This window comes from Alligator mississippiensis, chromosome 4 (genome assembly GCF_030867095.1).
Source record: "Alligator mississippiensis isolate rAllMis1 chromosome 4, rAllMis1, whole genome shotgun sequence".
NCBI lineage: Eukaryota > Metazoa > Chordata > Crocodylia > Alligatoridae > Alligator > Alligator mississippiensis.
Window position 1 is genome coordinate 172,159,327 of NC_081827.1, and position 22,257 is coordinate 172,181,583.

General features: G+C 40.6%; 2 protein-coding genes across 10 annotated transcripts in view; one reads left to right on the plus strand and one right to left on the minus strand.

Moving 5' to 3' along the window:
• The window catches only part of ABI2 (abl interactor 2), a 105,802-nt gene that overhangs the window by 71,383 nt on the left and 12,162 nt on the right, over window positions 1-22,257 (plus strand). For 3 of the 9 annotated variants that reach the window (XM_019491993.2, XM_006273496.4, XM_019491994.1), the window contains 6 exons: window positions 2,970-3,067; window positions 4,102-4,248; window positions 5,356-5,480; window positions 9,335-9,493; window positions 15,854-15,940; window positions 16,293-16,466. In XM_019491993.2, coding sequence (XP_019347538.1) covers window positions 2,970-3,067; window positions 4,102-4,248; window positions 5,356-5,480; window positions 9,335-9,493; window positions 15,854-15,940; window positions 16,293-16,466 — 790 coding nt within the window. Of the gene's footprint in view, window positions 1-2,969; window positions 3,068-4,101; window positions 4,249-5,355; window positions 5,481-6,440; window positions 6,621-9,334; window positions 9,494-15,853; window positions 15,941-16,292; window positions 16,467-22,257 lie in introns of all 9 variants that reach the window. The other 6 variants (XM_019491996.2, XM_019491997.2, XM_059727090.1 and 3 more) reach the window with 3 other exon arrangements.
• The window catches only part of RAPH1 (Ras association (RalGDS/AF-6) and pleckstrin homology domains 1), a 214,662-nt gene continuing 194,670 nt past the window's right edge, over window positions 2,266-22,257 (minus strand). Inside the window, exons 16-17 of the mRNA XM_059727087.1 lie at window positions 7,740-7,830; window positions 2,266-5,990 (exon numbers count right to left, since the gene is read on the minus strand). Coding sequence (XP_059583070.1) covers window positions 7,750-7,830 — 81 coding nt within the window. The 3' untranslated portion in view covers window positions 2,266-5,990; window positions 7,740-7,749. The remainder of the gene's footprint in view (window positions 5,991-7,739; window positions 7,831-22,257) is intronic.

The following is a 22,257-nucleotide window of genomic DNA, read 5'->3' on the forward strand; positions in this document are numbered from 1 at the left end:
AAATTGTGACACTCAAAAAGGACACTCAAAACTGAGCTGGCATCTGATATGTAAATACTTTCATAGTATTGACAAATGAATATTTTCTGTTTGTGATACCAGACATTTTTGCAGAGATGAGGAGTAGGGACTTGAAAGTAATGTCTTTCCTGGAAAAAGAAATCTGGCTTCATCTTGGCTAAAGTAGTAACTAATGCAATTTCCCAGTTTATCTTTCCTTTCTGCATCTCTTTATTTCTTGTTATGTGAAATCTTTTTCAATATCTTTTATATGGTGTTGTTCCAGCGATGACAAAAGTCAGTCCATGTTGCTCAGAATTGTTGAAATAGTTTTATATTTTTCTTGATTATTTGGCCTTAAGTCAAAGTGGAGGCAGTTCTAACAGGGCCATGTAACCTAGTACTAGCTCAGATGAAATCAGTCATCCCTTTCAGATTGGTAAAATATGACAGCCGTATAAACTTTGATTGCCTTCTCTTTCAACATTACAACTTCAAAGTTGTCACATGGAGAGTCTAAATTTAATTTGGCAATGGTGCACTTCCGTCTTTCATTTTTAGTGTTGGTTGAGAATGTCTCCTTTGTCTGCCCCTCTTTCTTAGACATTAATAAAGAAAACCTTGTATTATCTTTAGTCACATTTTTCTAAAGCTTTCTTGTCCGTCTTACATAAAGGATCTTCATTAGTGATGCTGATAACTTATTTGCAGTGATTAGCTAAGTAGCAATTTTCTGCTGAACTTATTTGGTTACTTCATTCGTCATGTACTCCCAGTTTTTTCTCTTTGTTCACCACTGACAGTGGATGAACAGCAGACTTTTGAGGGTATTTTCTGCATCTGTGTGCAGCCTGAAGCATAATGGAAATGTAATATTTTCTAGGTGATGTAATACAAATAATATAATTTTAAAAATGATTTTATTAACTTTCTTCAAAGTTGAAAGAAGCGTTGAAAGGTGTGTTTAAGGCTGAGCCTAACTAAATCAATAAGTAGTTGTTATGAAACATTACACTTATCTGTCCCTTTTTATTAATGAACCTGTAGGACAGAAGTTGAAACATCTAGGTTGGACTTTAAAGGGCACTCATACTGGTATCTACCTCAGATCCCATCTGGAGGCTTTTGAGGATTCATCCCATAGGGTTTAATGGGCTGCTTGAAGTTGCTGCCTTGGAAGTGACATGGGGTTGAAAGTTAATAAAGAATATTTGTTTTAGAAGAGTTAAACAGGTAAGTGTATAATATTGATGTCTTTGACGCAAAAAGACTAGGTGCTGGAGATACTGCAACTTTAAAAAAAAATCCAGTTTTTGGGCCGTTTTTCAGTGTTCCGTGTATAGAATAAAATGCACTTTCTTTCCATCATACACTTTCCCTCTCTCATTCAAGTTGATGTAATTCAGTGCTTATCTAGACCCTCACTTGAAGTAACTTTAGATTCGTGTTGCTTAAAGTTGGCTTAAAGGACTTTATAAAACTGGTTGCAAGATGTTTGCATAAATTCTTTGCAAGGTACATTTGCAAACCTAAATGAAGCTAATCTGAATATTTGAGAATTGTGACAAAAATTCTGAAAATCCTGACACTAGCTGCTGCAAACACTTTGAGATTTTCATCTTCTAAGTATTAGAAAACAGACGTCAACTTTCAGTGTTAGCATACTCCAGTATATTAATCCTTACACTAGTTAATAATCCACACTATTACTTAAACAGCAACAAAAATAAACACTTCTCCACTTTTGAAGTGATTTAGCTTCAAACTCTAAGGGCGTAATTTGCCTTTAAGAATATTTTCAGACATCACTAACAACTTGATCACTGGGCCTTAATCATATATGTGGGTCAGGGTGGGACTTAGTTGTTGGGAAGAATAACTGTCAAAATGAGACAGACTTTTCTTTGTGAAATAAAATGTTGTATTTCCAAGAAGGGGATCAAAGGCATTTAATAATTTAGGGGAGGGGAGAAATCCTGCAAAATCAATTAACCTCAGTTAGACCTGGATTGCTGGATCCTATTTATGTGATAACAAATAGCTTTAGTATTTAAAATACTTAATAGAACCTCACTCATTAGATCTATTGGTACACGCACTTATTGTCTGTACATCCAAGCAGAATGTTTAGATTTTTATGATTTTGTAAGTAGTAGTTGCATTAATGATTTCTGGATCAATCAACACTGAGGACTGAAATATAAAGTATCAATAACTTCCATTTATAGATTAAAAATAAGAAAATAATCCAGGGAAGAAAGCCAGAAAGATCACATGATTTATTTTGCCTCTTTCATACATTACAGAATTATTTTGCCAAATTCACTGAAATTAGTGTACATGTGTGACTTAAGTTTTTCGGACTTGGTTTGAAATATTAACATGAAACATTAAAAAATATAGATTTCTCTGAAAATAATTTTGTATTAGAATGAGAATAGCTAAAAATGCATCACCCTTTGAGCATAAAAGTAATTAAGTATTTACTAGATCTTTAGTTCTTTTACTTACTACATTGTAGCTTATTACATACACTGTACTTTTCTGTTTTTAAAAAAATCACTGAAAGTATTCAGTAGTGTAATCAGAAATAGCTGCTATTGTCTAAGGCAGGAGTACAAGAGAGGGAGAGAGAAACTCTGTTGCTCTGATAATTGGGTATCTTAATTGGATCAGCTACAATATCAGTACCACCAGTGATTTAATGTTTGTTTGATGGCCTAAAGGCAAACGCAGTCTCTCTATACAAATCTTTGAAAATCCTATACAATGAAGAGTCCTTTGAGTGCAACTGTTGACTTCTAGCAGAGTAGAAATTGCATATGAAGTGCATGGCCACTCAATTCTTTTTCTTTTTTTTTTCTGTTTCAACCTTCCCCTGCCTCTAAGAATTAATTCTTAAAGGAATCTTTCTCTCTTGTCTAAATGTTGAACCTTAGTAAAGGCCATTTTCTTATTCTTTTACACAGGTTAGTACACAGAATATGAAGATGGGTGGGCTGCCCCGTACTACGCCTCCTACCCAGAAACCACCCAGCCCACCAATGTCAGGAAAAGGGACTATTGGGTGAGTGTTTTACTGTACCCTGTATTTTAGTGGAGAGTAGGAGGGCAAGAGAAATTTCTAAATGGTCACTCTTATTCTTTCCTTGCCAGCCAAAAATGAAACTTGAAGCAAAGAGAAGTTTGAATCAGTTTCTTTTATACTGATGATGCCTTAAATTAAATTGAAGGTGACCTGTTAATAAAAGTAGACAGTGAAAGTCACCAGAAAGTCTGTTCACGAATGTTTTTCTTCATTTTAGCTTTTTGTTAACTCTCTTGTGAAGGCTTAGCTGTGTGCTGTTCTGATGGATTGTACTATTTATTTGGAATACCTAATGGAATATCGGAATTGACATACTGTACTGCTGGTTGGGTATACGTGCTATGAACACTAATGCTTGCTTTCCAGTGAAACCTATGAAGTTGACATCTGCATTTTCCTTTAGATCAAGGGTGCTCAACCTCTGGTCCAAGGGCCAGATCCTGCCTGTGGAGCCATGTCATCTCACCCTCATGTTTCCCCATGGTTCCAGAAATTTGGCAGCAGCAGGGGAGTTGTGGTAGTGTTAATTACCACTTCCCTACTGCCAAATTTCTAGATCCATGTGAAGTTCTGCAGGCTGCATAATGTAGCCCTGCAAGCTAGATGATTGGTTTGTGGTAGGACTGGTGCACAGGGTCACTCTGAGGTTGGATCCAGTATGTGGCCAGCTCTGCACCACTCATCTGGCCCACATAGCTAAAAGGTTGAGCACCACTGTTTTAGATGATGGAATCTTTTAAGAATTGTCCCGAGCAACAACAGTCCTTCTGATTACTACATCAATTTAGTTCATGTGTAATGGCTTGTGACACCATCCTCAGTTCTCTCATTATCTTTCAAATTGGATATTGCAGGCATGTAAAAAAAACAAAAACCCCAGCCTTCCCCCCCACCAATTTCTTCAGTCCTTAATTTTTTTGTTCTATGTAACTGACTTTAGTCTAGTAAAAGAGCTTTGGGTGTGTTGCATTCTGTCTGAATTTGCTTCCGTACATATGCTTTTTCTTGTGTAGGCGTCATTCTCCCTATCGCACACTGGAGCCAGTGCGTCCTCCAGTGGTACCAAATGACTATGTACCTAGCCCAACACGTAATATGGCTCCCTCGCAACAGAGCCCTGTTAGAACAGCTTCTGTGAATCAGAGGAATCGCACATACAGGTATTCAGTCTACTCCTGCACAAAATGTGGTTAGCATTATATGGTAATCTGTACAAGATGTACCACTACTAAAAACTAAGCAAAACCAAATTGGTACCCTATGAGAGAACCTTGCAGATTCATGCTGGTGACTGGGAAACCCTTACATATTGGCAAGTGGACACTGTTAAATCAGGAAAATTGCATCACAACATTCTTTGTTCATTTGCTGCCACATGATTTTAATTTTAGCAGAGTTTTTAATGTACTATTAAAATTTATTAGTTGAAAAAATGAAGTCTTAGTGGGCAGTCTTGTAACATAACACCATTAAATCTTTTCAGTCATCTTGGTAGATGTATAATGAATCCTGTCCATTGGAGAACTACAAATTGGTACATTTGCATGTGGGTCATTGTAAGTGACATTTTTTTGCCTAAAAATAAGCTTTGAGACTTTAAGCTTTGAGACTTTATGGTGAAAAGTGCTAAAGAGTTCTGTAAAAAACTGTAATAACAGCTACATATGTCTGAAGATAAATGTATTGAACCCAGAAATGGACCAAAGTCATTGTATACAATAGAATATGTGGTTTTGGCACTGACTGCTAGAGGATTTGAATGGCCAGAGAAGTATAATGCTGCCTGAGGGCTAAAATTCTTGTGACATGTTAGTTAAAATAAGCTTTATGCTGTAGCTGTCTAAACACAAAAATGGACTTAATTGAATTCTGGAAATTTTATTAGAGTAAGACACCTCAAATAATACTTAAGGTAAGAGCACATAGAGTGGAGTCTTGCTAGACTGCATACTGTTAAAATCTGTATGGCATGCGAGGATTCTCTTCACTCAGCAGAAATTTACTATCATTGTAGTGACATCATTCTTTTATACTTGGCTCCCAAAGTGTGATATACTTGTGTAAATTTACTAGTATCAAAGGAAAAATTATCTTATTTCTTCAACATCAAGTGATGTGCAGGGGGGAGAGGTTTTTGTTAAATCGCTTCTTTAGTCCTTTGTTTTCCCAGTCACTAGTGTGAATTAGCAAGGTTCTCCAGTAGGGAGTTCATGTTTTTCCCCCTCTGGAATGGTGTATTAATATTTTGGTTATTTTGGTTTCCTTAGTAGCAGCGGGAGCAGTGGAGGGAGCCACCCGAGTAGTCGAAGCAGCAGTCGAGAGAACAGTGGAAGTGGAAGTGTGGGTGTTCCTATTGCTGTTCCTACTCCTTCTCCTCCCAGTGTCTATCCAGGTAAACAGAAATCCCAAATTCCTCTCCTTCCTTTCTTGTCCTAAAGTTGGAGTTTACTTACCATTGACACTAGGTATCTTGCAAGCATGAAGAGAATTTTCGGCATCAGTTTTCAGGACCATATACATTCTAAAAACGTTTCAGTGCTAATTTCCCTGTGTGGAAATATATGGTGGATCCCGTGCCTAGTACATGGCTTCCTGTTTATTTTATGTTAGTGGTTCATCAAAACCTTTTGCCTAGGCTCCTAAATTTGACTGGATTAGGTCTTGGTAACTGTTTCAGGAAAAAAAAAAATAAGTAGTCCTTTATGCAGATAATATTGTCTCACCTGCAGTCTGTCCATGGAGACATTTAAAAGTTTGTTTAAAAAATTGACACAGATACAGTAGTAAGCCTTTGGTATACTCATGAAAAATAGACGATTTTCATGGAAAGCTTGTATGTATACGCCCTCTTCCACTCATGCAGTCTGGTGAGCATTATCTGTAATGCCTTCTGTAGTCCCCTCTGTGAAATGAATAGAAAAAATGTACTTGGCTAAATTGTGTTCTGAAAAATCTTAATTTTTTTGTGCCAAAATTGCCATATGAATCTTTGTTTCCCCTCTGCTAGGAAACTTGATTTTGTTCAAAAGGTGAAGTGCCATGCTGCAGGTTGCAGTATAGTGAGGCACACCATCTATGAAAAATAGTGACTTGCAGTAAGGAGTCCAATAAATAGCTATCTATGGTCTTAAAATCCAACAGTAAGCTTGCTTAACCCAAGTACCCTTATTTGCAGCATATGTAGGAATGATCCTTTCTTTAACAAAGACTTCATTTTTCTCTCATCCCCTCGCACTTTCTAATATGTTACACATTGGCTGAATAGCTAACGCTGAATGGTTGGGAAGCTTTTCTAATCCTTGCTAACCTGATCTCCTTATTAACTTCACCTCTTCCTCCTCTCTTCACGTAGCCCCTGCTGGCTCAGCTGGCACTTCTCCCCTTCCTGCTACCTCTGCACCTGCCCCTGCCCCTCCTGCTACTGCCCCCTCCTCTGCTGCCCCAGATGCTGCTGCTGCTGCAGGAGCCCAGCCCCTTGCTGATGGCTTCACCTCTCCAACTCCCCCTGCTGTTTCTTCCGCTCCTTCTGCAGGTGAGTCCCCCCTCCATTGTATGGGCAGATGAGCCAAGGTGTGATCACAATCTGAAGCTTTTCAAAGTACCTTCACAGTTGATTGTATGGTGTATTATAACATACTATGTTTGTGGAAGTTAGGATAATGCAAGCTCCCAGAGGAACATCTGTGTAGGAAGAAAGCAACAATTCTTTTAGGCTTCTTTTTTGTTCCTCTTCCAATATTGGAATGGAAATGGTGTATCTAATGACTTGGGTTGTATGCGACTTTGTCATGGGCCAGAAATTCTGCTTTCCGTTAGTTGTTAAAAGTCATAATTATAACTACTGAAATAGAAACTTCAATACACAAATTGGTGAGTGGATTTCTATCCAAGCACTTGTTCAATAGGTGTTTTTTATACAGAATGAACTCCTGCTAGCTTTCTTAATGTTTAAAAAGGCACCCTGCATTTTTCATTTTCTAACTTGCTGCGTTGTAGCACGTGGTATTTTTTTAATTGGATGCTGCATTGGGGTATAAAGATTTGTTTTCAGTACCTCAAATACTATATACCTGTTGTTTGCCGTCATTGACTGTAGTGATTTCAGAGGGCCACATGTTATTTTTGGTGTTTAATAACATTGGTCTATGATATGCTTATTTAGGAATTATATAAAGGACCAGAACATGTTCTTTTAGTGTTTAGTTAAAGGGCTAAGTTCAGTATTTATCACTACATCCTAATCTGTAATAGAATTCTTATCATGATCCTGGAAGCCTTTAAGCTGTGACATATCTAAGTGCCAACAAATCATCCTAATGTCTGAAGTACCTATACATTCAGCAAATAAGATTGATCAGCCAGCAGCTGAACTGACCTTCAGATTTTGGGGGTGGGATATATATGTGCGCATGTATATGTAAATAAAAATAACAACACTGTAAGTCTTAATCCCTGCTGCTTTCTTGTTTTATGACAAAAATAACCAGAATTGAATGGAAGTGAATAACTATAAATCCCTGTAAAGTTCTGTAAAAGAAATTCTATTTACCTGATCATCATTCAAATCTTAGTTCAAAATAAAAATATCAGCCAAGTACTCACTCAGTTCCCCTGAAATGGAATATATAAGGATACTAGTTACATTGTTTACCAATGTTGTATTATCCAGCTCGGAAAAAACAAACCCACTGACTGCCGCCTCCTTCCTCTTTCTGGAGATGGGGAGACCCACCACAGAAGCTCTGTAGAAAAGACATAAGGGAGAAAATTTGCATAATTTGTGAAACAAAACATATTCTATGTTTTATAAATATAAGAAGTCTGTTACTTGAACATTATGTAAGCAAAGGAAACATCCAGTATGTCAGTCACTGTTCTACAGTTTAATGTACCCTGTACTTCTTGGGCGTTTAATCTTGGATACTGGAGACATTTACTCTTAGATACTGGTAGTCTACAATGTTAGTTTTTCTTCATGTCCCCTCTTTTATAGCATTTTGACCAAACCAGTCCTGACTATTATCAGATGCTGTGGCATCTTGATTGATTCCAGCTGTTCTCCTGGAGGCATCTTTCTCCAACCACAAATCATTCCACTCATTCTCTCCTGAACTTTCTATAACCGAGAGATCTGTGTATAGTGTTATGGGGATAAAAACTTGCAAACAGAAGAAATATCCAGTTTGTTGTTAACTACCAATATTATTCTTCAAAACCTTAAGTATATGGTAAATGCAGGTGAAAATTAACTGTCTTGGTTCATGAATGGTGTCAGGTGAGATGACAATGACATTCAACTTTAATTAGTAATCTTCCAAAATGTGAGAAGCAAGAATTTTCATGGATGATATCCTTTTTTGGAACAGCTGCATGTTTGGGATAGACTTAGACAAGCTTCTTAATGCAGCAAATTCTTCTTCAGGTCATTGCATTTGAAAGCTTGTCTAAGTCTATCCAAACCATGTGATTGGTTCAACAGAAGATATCACCCACAAAAACCACTACCCTTCCAACAGTGATTTCTATGCTGTAGTTCAGGGTAAGCATATACTGCTTACTAGGTATCAGAATCAGTTAGTTTGATATAGAAATTTTGTGTTGCAGTGTTAGAATTGGTTTGAATGAAGAAGCAGCTTTTAAGGAGTCGATTCATTTGATGGGTGTTTTTTAAAGAAAAAAGATTAGGTTTCCACCTTTTGCAAGACCTTTTATTTCTTTCCATTCTCCAGAAATAATCCAGTACATATTTCCTAAAAGCAGTGGCTGAGATGCAGCTAATGTGCCAAGGCTGGATCTTTAATCATCTTTGTAGTTTTTAGATATTATCTTCAGTTAGATTAATGGATACCTTGTGAATAATTTGGTTGATTTCAGAACACAGCATCTTTATTTGAATTGTGAGTGAGACTTTATTTCAGTATGAAAGAGATCTTCAGTGACCGTGTAGGTTTTGGGGGTTTGTTTTTGTTTGTTTGTTTGTTTTGGTGAAACATCATATAACATCACTAACTGGAAACTATTGTTTTAAAACTTAGTTTTCCTTTCCTTTTTCTTGTATTTGCTTTTGTTAGTTGTACTGATTCTGGCAAGTGAGCTGGCAGTTTAATAGTATTTGTCCAATTCAGATTTGGGCATACATTTTCCAAACAATGTATCAATCCTTGGAGCGAGTACTGGGTGCAGGTGTAAGAAAGCCAGACTTTCCCCCTTTTCTCTTGCCTAACCCCATTCTTTCTTTCCAACCAGGTCACCCTGTTCAGTTCTACAGCATGAACAGACCTGCATCTCGGCACACCCCCCCAACAATAGGTGGCTCCTTGCCATACAGGCGTCCTCCTTCCATCACTTCACAGACGAGCCTTCAGAACCAGATGAATGGAGGACCTTTTTATAACCAGAACCCAGGTTAGAAAGTTACTGTAGTATATTCATTTCAAAACACCAGAGTATTGGCTCAGACTTCAAGACTCTGAAGGCTGATGCTGTACTGATTCTACAACACTTTATGCTGTTGGGGAAGCTCCAGAACCACTCCTGCTCTGCTCCAGCGGTGGAGAGCAGTTGCATAAAGTTCTGAGCTCAGTTGGAAACAATGGCAGTGGTGGGCAGGCACCCTCTTCCTTGACCTGCTCCCTGCCTGGCCCCTCTAGGACTGAGGGGCTCCAACCATGCCTCCCTCTGCCATCTCCCGACCATGGTCTGAGAAGTGGTATGCTCCCCTTTACAAAATTCTAGAGCTACTTTTGGGTAGAACGGATATAATGTCTGGGGTGGCAACTATGGATCAGCACATTGTTAATAAAATGTGGAACAGAACAGACCTTTGCAGACTAGATCGAGTTCTTTTGGGCCAGATCTGGCCCATGGGCTATAGGTTGCAGACCTGTGCCTTATAACATAGGTCTGCCAGTGAGCCTCCGTCTTTACCTGACTCACCCATCCTATATCAGTCCTGGTGTAGGATTAGTGTTTTCTCTTCTATGAGCCACTAGAATTCTAGTTCTCCATTCCTACAGCCTAAAGCCTTGCATATATTTCTCCCTCCTGACTATTGGTCCTCCTGGGAGGCAGGCTTTGCCATGGAAGGCTAGATGTAGCAGGGTTCCAACCCCCATTAGGTCAGTTTTCATATATGATGTTAGCCTAATTCAGGGGAGCTCAACCTCTGGCCTATGGGCCAGATCTGGCCCATGGCACTGTCATGCAGCCCACAGGGCTCTCTGAGTTCAGAAATTTGGTGTTAGGAGAGTGGTGGCACCACTTACTTGCTGCCAAATCTCTAGATACAGAGAGCCCCAGGCCCTGCACATGGCACTCGATCCTGCCATGTAGGGCTGAGCAGCAGTGGTGCCAGGCCCCAGGTCCTAATTCTGATGCACAGAGGGATGTGAGGGGGTGGCACTGGGCCCAGGAGCCCAATCCTGGTTGGGGCTGTGAGGATGTGGCACCAAGTCCTTGGAACCCAATCCCACCACAAGGAGAGTGCCAGTTCCTCCGGGATCCAATCCAGGTGTGCGGGGCCAGGAGGGGGCAGTGCCAGGACCCAATCTAGCTTGCAGATGGGTCCCCTGCTATTCATTTGGCCCCCAGGGACAAAAAATTGAGCACCACTGTTCTAATTGATGATCTGTCTTTATGTAGACTGAGTCATTATGTTTTTGGTTTTGAGGCCAATGAGTTGTGCGCCTTGGGTCTGTGACCCCTTCTACACATTATAGGTATCATGCAATTAACTGGTTAATTGCCGTTACCTTGATACGAGCTACATGTGCAAAGTAGTTATTACACCACAAAAATTTCCAACCAGCTGTAAAATTAGATCTAAAAAATTTGCACTAAATTTATAGCTGGTTGCTGTCAAGCTTTAATTTGCTCTTGTAGTATGACCTTCCTTGCACCTGGGAGCCCCTGTCAGCTGACAAGGCTGCAGACCACAGGGGTGCACCATGCCCAGCCAGGGCTAGGAGTCCTGCAACTGAGGGGGGCTCTTGGTCCTGGCAGCTGGGGGATGTGGCTGCCTTGGGAATGCGCAGGACCCCAGGGCTGGGGGATTGTGGCTCCTGCAACCCCCCAGCCTCAGGGGTTTGTGAAACCTTAGGCATGGGGGATCACAGCAGCCATGGTTCCCCACCCTAGGGGAGTGTGGGACATCCCCATGACTTGGAGCCCCTCAAATGAAGGAAGCTTCCTGGCCATGGAAGCTTGCTTCTTGCCAGTGCAGGGGGAGCCCAGTTTCGGGCTACCCCTGCACTGGTAGTAAGGCATGATGGGATCTAGTGTACGATCCCACAATCACGCCTCTTGCTATACGTGTGTGGCATGGCAGGAATCACGGTTGAGTGGATCGTGTATTGTATCGCATTGCACTTACCTGCATATGTAAAGGGGCCCTGTATCTGTATGTGAAAGGTAATAGCCATTCATATAAACACAGCTGTTTCCCATGTTTTGATCAGAGAGGGATCTAGTACAAGCAACAACAGTGGAGAAAGGAAGATTTCTTTTAGACAGAAGGTACAGAAAGATACTGTAGGAATGTTTAAAAGTTATTGGTTTGCAGATATTCTTATTGATACTTAGAATGTTTACATGCAAGTGCTGGATTGTTTTTGTATTGGTCTTAATTGTAAAACTGAACTTGGAATTAAACAGTTCTAGCATCTGATCTGGGGGGTCGATCAGACACAAACATATTACATCTTCAGCTGCTAGCTAGCCTCCAAAGAGACATTATTTTTTGTCTAGGACAAGGAACTGGTGGGTGGGGGTGAGAATGCATGACTAAACTTCATACTAGGTGATATCTGTAATGTACATTATATGCACTATTGAAGAATGAGGAGGGTAGAGGCAGAGGGGAAGAGTAGCTATGTAGGAAATAGATTGAACTAAAATAAGATGCCTTACAGATTACCTTTGAGGTAAAGAAGATTTTCAGCATAACCAGAATAGTGTTGCTCTATATTTCTGTTTTTAATAAGAGAATGGCCCTTTGTTGTATTGCCCAACAGATGATCACAGAAGATGCCAAATATTCTGTGAATAAGTTATGTAACTATAATTCAGGCTGTTTACGCAAGAAGATAGTAATGATTAAAGTGATTATTCACTTGACCTCTAAGGCATGAATAAAATGACTTCCATGGTAGGGACATTTGGCATGTAAATAAAGAGCTGCAAGCAAGAGGTTGTTTTTATATCAATGTCCCAGGCAAAATGTGGGATTTTAGTTGTATTCAGATGAAATAAAGCATGGTCTTTGGAGCTGGACCCCAGGAAGGAGGACCTCAAAGTTGAATACATTAAGTTAATATTGTTGAGGGTGGCATATGACCAAAGAGGAGCTTTGGCAGGAGAGAGGATCATAGTTCTTGGCTGGATCTATTGAAGAGAGGGAGCTTGTAGAAGCTCGTGCAGAAGGAAGGGCCCTAGGGGCTTGTGGAGAAGAAATGGGGGTATCAAAATAGGTTAATTTCACCTTGCTTATGCAGGATTTTTGGCACTGAAGCAGGTGCTACTTTCTTTCCAGGGGTGTGTGGGTGTTTTGTATTGGATATTCATGCTGTTTTTTTCCATGGAGTTTATATGTTTTAAGCATAACCTTCCCATTTGAATATAGGCTTTTACCCAGAGTGATTAGGGGATCTTTCTGTGTGTGTGTGTACACACAAATAAGCATAGGTGCATTTGAACTTATATAAATGTGCCTAAAACTGGGTTCTGCAGACTAATTGCGTTAAAAACTTTAGGGATCCACTGAAAATTGCAGATTCTTCTTTGAGAACTGCCTGTCTGGATCGTTGCTCCTGGGTTCAGTGCAGTAGCAGAATCTTCTAGAAAAGCATTGGCTTTAGTGTTGGCAGAACAGCACTGATGCCTCTATTGAAAGTGGAAGTACGTGTCAGCACAGAGTCATCCACTGCAGTGTTGGGAGTCCAAGAAAACATTAGTGCCTGGATAATGTAATTCAGAAAAAACAGGAAGAACATGGTATTAATAGCACCATAGTCCTTTTCTTCCCTGAATGGTGGGGAAAGGACTCACTGTCAACTTGTCATCTTCCTCCATTGGCTCTTAAGTACCAAGGGAGATTTGTATGAAATATTTTGGCATCAGCCTTTGCTGAAGACTGAGACTCTGTCATAGACCTGGTGACATTTGCCAGTGCTGGAAAAAAAAATCAGGTTTTGGTGCCAACAGTCTTTCTCAGCACCGATGACAAGTCCTGTGCTGTTTGGTTGTCCCGTGCCTAGAGCTTTCCTTGCTACTCGGTTCCAAGCTTTGACACAGGAGTCCCTCCTAGGAGAACTCTGAAGCCTCTGCGTGCAGGCAGTCTGTGTGCTACACAGGCAGCTCAAGGCTTGTGCTGATGTTCCTTTACATCCAGCCTCATTTAGGTTTCTTATGATCCCAGCTTGACTGGATTAGAAAGCAGACAGGTGTCTTAACTTGAACTAATATTTGTGCCACCCTTCCCCTAATCCTAAGGTCTTTTTGGCTGATGGAAACTTTCTGAACCTAGCAAATACCTTCTATCACATTGGTTTCCCAGCAGCAGTTGTACCATTCTGGAGAATTTTAGTTATGGAGATTGAGTTTGATGTAACCAGGGATCCGGGCTTTTCGTTTGCCACGGTAAAACATGGATGTTCTCATTTTAAGGAGAAAAAGTAGGAAATGGTGGGTTTCCCCTTGCAGAGTTCCAGCTTGCAGGGGCTGGGGGGAGCGAGAGGGCGGTAGTCAGGCAGGGGGCTCCATGTACATGTGTACATGCACGTGGCTGCCAGGCAGCCTGCAGAGCAGCTCCTGCAGGTAAGTCTGGCACGGGGGAGGGTGGGGGTGGGAACTGAGGACCCCATAGTGAGGGAGGGAGATGGGCAGGGCTGGAGCTTCAGGCTCCGCTCCACCTCAGCAGCTGCCATCTTCTATGGGTGGCAACTAGGGCTCAGGTGCTGCTGGGGGTGTGGGCAGGGGGCTGCGGACCCGGGTTCCTGGCTCTGTAGTCCTGGCAGCGGTGGGCCCCTTCCGGCAGGGCTGAGGGGGGTGGGGGACTGCGGGTAGGGAGTGAGGGGCACCAGCAGGGCCAGGGGGCTGTGGTTGGGGAGTGAGGGGCAATGGCATGGCCCACCAGCATATCAGGGCTGATCAGCCCGACAAAACAGTATGAGTGGGGGCAGCTGCCACTGGATCTACATCCTGGTAAGCAGAAGGGGCAGGGGGAGGGGAGGGCTCTGATTTTTCTATGACAAAAGCCCCCAAATCAAATGCCAAAATTTATAGGTGTTTAGAATTTATTTTATGATAGTGATTTAGGCAATGGTAGGCTTCCATAAAGCAGTGTGTTCAACTGATAGCTATGTATATAGTGCGTTTCATTTTAATTATGTAAAAATATGGATTTTGGGGGGTTTAATCAGAGAATTTGCAGGGTTTTCTGTCTAGTGTGTGTGTTAAATTTGAGAATTTGCCTAGCGGTTCTCAGCCTTTTGCACCTTATGTCCCACCTATGTCAGGTCAAAAAATCCTGGTCTCACTGGTTGATGAGTAGGAGGGGTCCTGCAGAGGCCAGTTGAAGGGGGGGGAGGAGGGGGACCCCCAGTGGCTGATCGAAGCGCGCAAAAGCAAAACTGTAAGTCCTGCTGTGGCACTTCCAGTTTTGCCATTGTGACTGGAGTAGGATGCGTCCCACCGGTTGAGAAACCCTGTTCTAGACAGCAGTCTGCAGAATGGATGGATTTGTGAACAGCCTTACGAGTGGACCTGAAATAGCATAAAGTTTTGAATTCATATGGAGTTGGACAGCAAAATTCTTTAGCCTCATTTGAAAATCTCAGCCTTAATAACTTTCCCATATCACTTGAAAAAGGATGTTCAGACAGAATAAATTGTAGGCAAAGCTTTTTTCCCCAGGGCAATAATTACAGAGCAATACTACCACAGATTGAATTTGAATAATAATTGCCCAAACATTGCACATTTTGTCCATGTTTACTGTCAAATTTAAACACTTTAAAAGAAAAATATACAAAAAGAAGCCTGGGCATGTGCCAGAACTAGTCTTAAGGTGTGTATATATACACTAAAATCAGTGCTGATACTGCAGTTAGGGGGAAATGGAGTTGGGGCTAATTTTGCATTGAGATATGAAGTGTAAACATCTTAGTTGTCTGTCAAAAATGATGCAAGCACATTCTCAAATATGTGAATTTGCAGTTGAGTAGATGGAAGTATAATTTGTTATACCACATGCATGTTGCCTGAACTCTAAATATTGTCCAGAAAGATAAGTAAACTGTACTGGGATTGAAAATGTATGCTTTTCCTTTGTGCTTGGAAATACATGTATATATTTTATGCTAAGAGTAGCAAGAGAATCATCCTGTCATCTTTCTGCACGTATCTCATACCTTAATATGCTGGTTTTTTGAAGCATTACTGTAGCAAGGTCATATAAAGCTATACATTAAAGGAGCTTGCTGTAAGGTTAGAGCCAACAAGTACATAGACTTTTTTCTATCACTGTAGAAAAAAAACGAAGGTGGAAGGGTTTGATGAGAGCTGAGTGAGATATTATGGTAGCCAGTTCCAGTTACATTCTTGAAGCTTTTGTTAAAAGACCCTTTGAAGCCTATACTACTTTTGTTGTCATTTTTATTCACATCTCCTTTGGCAGGCTGCTGTAGGGTCTGAACAATGATGTCTGCTTTCTTGTTTGCTGTTTTTTTTCTAATACAATACTTTTTCTTTTCTTACTCTCTGCTGCAGCATCCCTTGCTCCTCCTCCCCCCTCCATCCTACAAGTAACTCCACAGTTACCACTAATGGGATTTGTGGCCAGAGTCCAAGAAAATAGTAAGTTTGCATCTTCCTTTGTTCTGATTGGCTATTGTGCGAGGCTTCTGCTTTGTATGTGAAAATAAATAAATAAATCAATAAATCCAGGTGTATGTAGCCAGAATTTTGACTTCCCTATTGTCTCTGTTTTTAGCAATTTCAGGTATACCAGGAAGGAGAGAGAGTAAACCTATTGTGTCAGGAGAATCTGGTCTTTCTTTCTCTCATCTGTCTATTTTAGCATGTCTCTGAATTCCGGTTATAGATTTCAGTGCAACTACCTGGGGATCCTTTGAGAGAGGGATTTCTGTTTTAACCTGCTTGCATACCTCCGGAGAATTGCCATGCTGATCTTGTTGCTTATTTTTAGTTTCAGATACCCCTCCTCCTCCTCCACCTGTAGATGAGCCAGTCTTTGATGAATCCCCACCTCCCCCGCCACCTCCAGAAGATTATGAAGAGGAGGAGGCAGCTGTGGTGGAGTACAGTGATCCCTATGCTGAAGAAGATCCTCCTTGGGCACCAAGGACCTACTTAGAAAAGGGTAGGTTTAAGGGTACCAGACTTGGTGGTGTCTTATTATGCAAAACTTAAGAATTCGTGTAGTCGTGTAAATGAGAACCTTTCAGTAATCTGTTGCTTGGTCAGAATGATAAGAAATGTTGTATTGGTTTCTCTGCTATTACATAAAGACCTTACTTCCTGACCATTGTGTAAAGAGTGAGAATCATGATCAGTGATTTTTTTTTTCTTGCTGGGCAGTTGACCCCTCCAGTATTTTGTTACGATAAAGGAATATTCATAGGTAAAAGGACTGACAGAGAGGAGAGAGAAACTAATACTGATGAGAATGTTACTTGGGTAGGTGATACAATTGTCAAATCATCTAGGAAATTTTATATGATTGACGAGACTCAAAATGTTTGTGCCCTAATGCAAGGAGGCTGGAGGATAAAGTAAAAGTAGAACTAGTAGAACAGGAAGTGAAACCAGAGGCATAAGGATAACAAGGCCAATGTGGAATATAAGTCTGACTGGAACACAGGTATTGAAGAATACATGCTAGAATGAAGACTTAAAGATTTGAATGTGGAGGAAATTTGGAATTTCTATAAGGTGAAAAACTTATCTGGAAATTCTGTCCTGGGGCAAGGGGAAAACAAAAGGAAGACATATTTGAAGCAAGCAAAGAGCCTTCAAGGAATGGAGAAAAAGAACTGATCAGCACAAAGTCATAGGGGTCAGGAAGTATAGGGGAGAAAGTAAGAACTGTTAAAAGGCATGTTGTGTTAAACCTTACAGAGGAGATGAAATACAATTAGAAAAGGTTTTTCAGCAAAATAAAAAAGAACAATGAAAAGAAATAGTTACATTTAGGTGGTGAGGATAGGATGAGTATTAAAGGTAATATTGGCATGATACCAAATTGAGATGAATACTTTGCTTCCATTTTTAATAGGGGCAAAGGAGTAAACATGGGACCAATGGGAGGTGGCAGTTGGGAATGAGGCTATGGAAATAGCTGTGACTGTAGTAGTATTAATATAGTTTAATCCGTGTAGGACAAGCCTTTTGCACATTGAATATCTTCTGTTGCATTATGCTACTCTGATTTTCCTGCCCCTTTTTGTTTGGATCCTTGGACCTTTTTGGCCTTGGCTGCTCAGGCCTCCAGTGATAAGGACAGATTTAAGCAGTTAGAACAACAAGAAAATGAATTATCTTGGGTCCTGCTAATTGTGAAAGAGTGTCCCCGTGTCCCTATGCTGTTTGAAGGACATCTGCTGTCTTGTTCCTGCTGCAGTGTGTGCTGCTCCTGTGATAGCACTGGGGGCTTGGCTTCAGATTAAAACATCCATGATCAGTTATTTTGGCCTTCTCTCAAAGGCTAGCTCATGAGATGAGCTGTAGTTTTCCCAACATTTTTCTCTCTGCTTGACTTAAATGGAAATTTGTTGGATAAAATTAAAAAAGTGCCTCCCCGTCCCCAGGTATTTGTTTTTGCCATGTTTTAAAGACATGCTACAACCAGTGGAGGCAGGAGAACTTCTCAAAAAATGGCAGTAAGAATATCTTAATGGAAAGCGCACGTCAGGTATGAATCCAAACATTGCAGCTGCTGCTTTTCCCAGTGGCTTCACAGGGAAAGTGGCCCGCAGTCAACATTTTTCCCCACCAGAGCACGCGAAGAGTGTTTGCAGCTTGTGTGGTAGCAGGGAAAAGTAACTGCTGCTGAACCCGCAGGTACCATGAGGAGAAAAGAGCCGGCTGCAGATGCTCTCCTCTTGCCACCGCAGGGAAAGTAGCAGCAGCAGGAATTTTCCCTATGTAGCTGCTAGGGGAAAAAAGGTGGCAGGGGCAGCTAGGTCCTAGTGCCATGCCCCAGCCTGACTCTGACCTGATTTTGGTCAGTGGCCTACAGCATAAAGAAGTTGTCAACCCCTGCAGTAGAGTGTCAGTAGTGAGACAGCTGGTAACTGAGAGGGTCTGATGTGGAGCAGAGGATCAGTTTGTCTTCGACGGTTAGAAACCTCCACTGTACTGGTTTCTGTGCGAGTGGATGGCATGTTTTCCATCAGGTCAGAAAAAGTACAGGCCACTTCAATACGTGTTTTCATTTTCTGATCAGGTTGATTGCTGGTTTTTTTAACATTTGCTCTCTGTTTAATTCTCCGGGCAGCAATGGAGGGTGCTCAACATTCACTCAGATTTTGTCCTTTCCAGCATTGTTAGTGTTACAGTGCTTTTCTGCTGGGTGAAGCTTTCACATTTGTTAATGTATTTGACAGGAACAGTAAATCCCAAGGATTTCCTCTAAACCTTTCCAGATGCAAGATTCACTTTTTGGGCCTGTGATGATATTTCCCAGCTTTAAATTATCATCCAGGTATTCTGCCAAATAATATTTGTTGAATCGTCAGTAGCCGTGCCCTCTGACTTGGAGCAAAACTTCAGAGTATCTTTAATCCAGTGGAGGATAAAGGAGACTCCACTGTGTTGCATGCTCTCATAGTTCTGTGTCTACTGATACAGGATTTTGTAAAAGTCTGACTTAATTGGATCAGGACATAAGCCCCAGAGCTAATGGGGCTACTTGAAACTAAAGTGGAGAAAATCTCCATTCTGTCTGCTTAAGTTTTAGGTAAGGAAACACAACTTTCCTTTCTACTCATTGGTTCTACTGGTTCTTTAGTGCAGTATAATGCGAGAGAACTGGAGTCTCTTGGGTCTTCAGAAGAATGAATTAATTCTATTTCAAATGCAGAGTCAATATTCAACCTCAATTACAGCTGTGCAACCCATAGTTTTCAAGGGGCTGCTGAGGTTTAACTGCGTATAGTTTTGTTCAGTAAACGTTTCTTTGTGATGGGTAAACCCAAATAAAACCAGTTTGACTTTTAAATCCCAGAGTGAATTTGCAGTGTCATCAGTTAGGGGGAAAACTCCTTTTACTTATGATAGAATAAATTTGATGTGGAAGCTTAAGCTTCTCCAAAAGTGGCTTCCCATCATGCCATTTTAGCCATTCTTTTTAAGGTATTGGGGAACTAAGTAATTAAATATTTTTGGAGCAGGATTAATTCCTAGGTGGTAACTAGCATCCTTAAATAGGCTGAAAGGAGCCACCTAGGCCAGACAAACAAAGGGTAAAGAAATCAAGTGGGTAAACGGGATGTGGCAGCAGGAGGATTATTTGTCACCTTGCAGAATGACTCCAACAAAACCATTACTCTTCTGTAGCAATTTCGGGTGTATGCACATTCGGCTGCAGACTACAGCAAAAGGAGAACAATTTGTTTTTATTCTGTTTCCCTTGTCAAAGGAATTATTTCTTCCTCTCACCACAGATAGCTTTTGCAGAAACCCTAGAGAGGCCTCCTTTTTTCACAGTGACAGCAGCCAGGAGCTGCCTGCTGCTGCCAGTAAGCAGTACTGGGAGGACTTTTGACATGCCAGAGCAGAGGTGGGGTTTAATTTTAATTTGATCAAAAGTAGTTGGGGATATCTCCTCTCAAACTGTTTTTATCGGACCTTTGTCCCTGAATATTGCTTTTCTTACAAGTAAGCTTGGAGTTGCAGCGGTTTTTTCAACAATGTTCAACAGCTTAGCTTTGTTGGTAAAAGAAGGCTTGGAAAGAGATTTGAGAAATATTTCAGTAGTGTAAATTCATCATGGATTCAGGCTGTTTTTATTAGACCAGCTAACTAAAGTAACAACTTCAGTATGACTAAAGCTATCATCAGTATGAAGAAGAAAACGCGTAAGGAGCAAACAACTGAAAATATGTACCATGTTTATAAAGAAAAATCAATAAAACATCAAGTAATTAAATTAACTGAACATCAGGTACATATCAGTTAATAATTATCAATTAAATAAAAATTTTAAACATCACTGGATCTAAACGAGATCCCTGAAGAACCCCAGTCAAAATGATCTGCTGACCTGACATCAATCCACTTGTTTGCAGGTGTTCAGCCAAGTATGTGTCCACCTAATGTAGTCCTATCCAGTAGTCCCATCCACCCCATGTTTCTCTAACTTTCTAAAATTTTTTCTAACTTCTCTAAAATGTCATGTTGAGAGTATGTCAATGGTCTTAAAGTCCAGGTGTGTTATCTATCACATTCTCCACATCCCATCAACCACTAAACTAATTACATTGTCTAATAAAGAAATCAAGTTGGTATTATTTGTTCCTTACAAGTCTGTGTTGGCTGTTGATGATCATCCCCTCATCCTCCAGATATTTACAAATGGAAAGTTTTGTAATTTGTTCCAGTAACCTCCTGAGTATTGAAGTTAAGCTCACCAGTCTTTAACTGTGCTTCTTTTTTCCCTTTGTAAAGGTAGGTGCAATGCTAGCCCTTCTCCCAGTCTCTGGGACCTTGCCTGTAATTGATGGGTTGGCAAATACTATAGCCCATGGCCTGGAGACTTCTTTACCCAGTGTTCATACACAGGACTTTTAACAAACTCTTAGAGAATTTAAATTGGGGAGTCCTGGTAGGATTCATCCAAGGGAGCTGAAGGAACTGGGCAAAGAAATCTCGGGGCCACAGACTTGAGTACACAGGAATCTCAGGCTGTAGTATTCCTACAAACCTTTTCAGATGTGAAATTCACTTTTTTGGGGCTGTGATGATATTTTCCAGCTCTAAATTTATCACCCAGGTATTCTTCTGCCAGATAATCTTAGTTGAATTATCAGAAGCATTTTTTATATGTAATATATTAAAATTTGGTGAAAATTGGAGCAAATTCCAGCTCTGCGTGTTCTCTTAATAGTTCATTTGCTCATTGAGCCAGTGGACCCACAGTTTGCCTGGTCTGTCCTTAGATTTCACATGGTTGTAGAACCCCTTTTGGTTGTGTTTAACATCTTTTGGCAGTTATAATTATTTTTTTGCCTCTGCTTTCCTGTTTTTTTTTCTCCATGCACATTCATGCTATCCTTTTGTAAACTTCCCTAGCAACAAGCCCTTCCTTGCATTGCCTGTACATACCTCTTGATTTTTAGGCAGTGAAGCTCCTTGTGTAGCCACTTTGCTCCCTTGCGGTTTTCTGTCAACTGTGTTGGATTAATTTATGGGACATGATTATATTGAAATGTTTTTGTTAGAACACTTTATATGCTATATCTGGTTTCTAAACTCATGAACAATAAAGCAACTGTGTAAACAAGACTGTAACTCTTGCTTTTATATCCAGTGGTGATTTCAAAAGAAATCTTGAAACCACCAAGCCATAGCAAGATTAGCTGCTTTCTGGGGAAAATTGTATTCATCTGGATAATGTATATGGCCTGAGGAAATGGCTAGAAATTTGAAACAAAAATCTCTCTCATGGGGTAGCATGAAGCTTTGATCTGCTTTTTCATTGCTATTTTCTGAGAGACTGTGAACTGGGACACTGCAAAAGCAGCAAACCTAAGTGTGCTCAGTTGGGAAGGGACAAATGCTTACACTATGGTTTGGGTTCACAGAATGAACGGGTGGGGTAGGGAAAGCACACTGGCAGTCTAAAGAGAAGATGAATAAGGAGTGCAGATTAACAAACAAAGCACAAAATGCCAGTCCCTGGGATTTAGTGAGAGTTCCTGATAAAAACTAATTTGGATCCTGACTCCTGGTGCCAAGTGGCTAAGGCGATTGCTTTAAAAAAAACCAATAAACTTGATTAAATAAACTCAATAAGAGAAATTGATCTTTTTATAATATATGACAAATGGTTAAGCAGTAGTTCATTAGGGTACCAGTAGAACATAAGCAGATGTTGTGTTGATGGCTGGACATGATAATGAGGATGAATAATTTGATTGAGGGATAGAAGC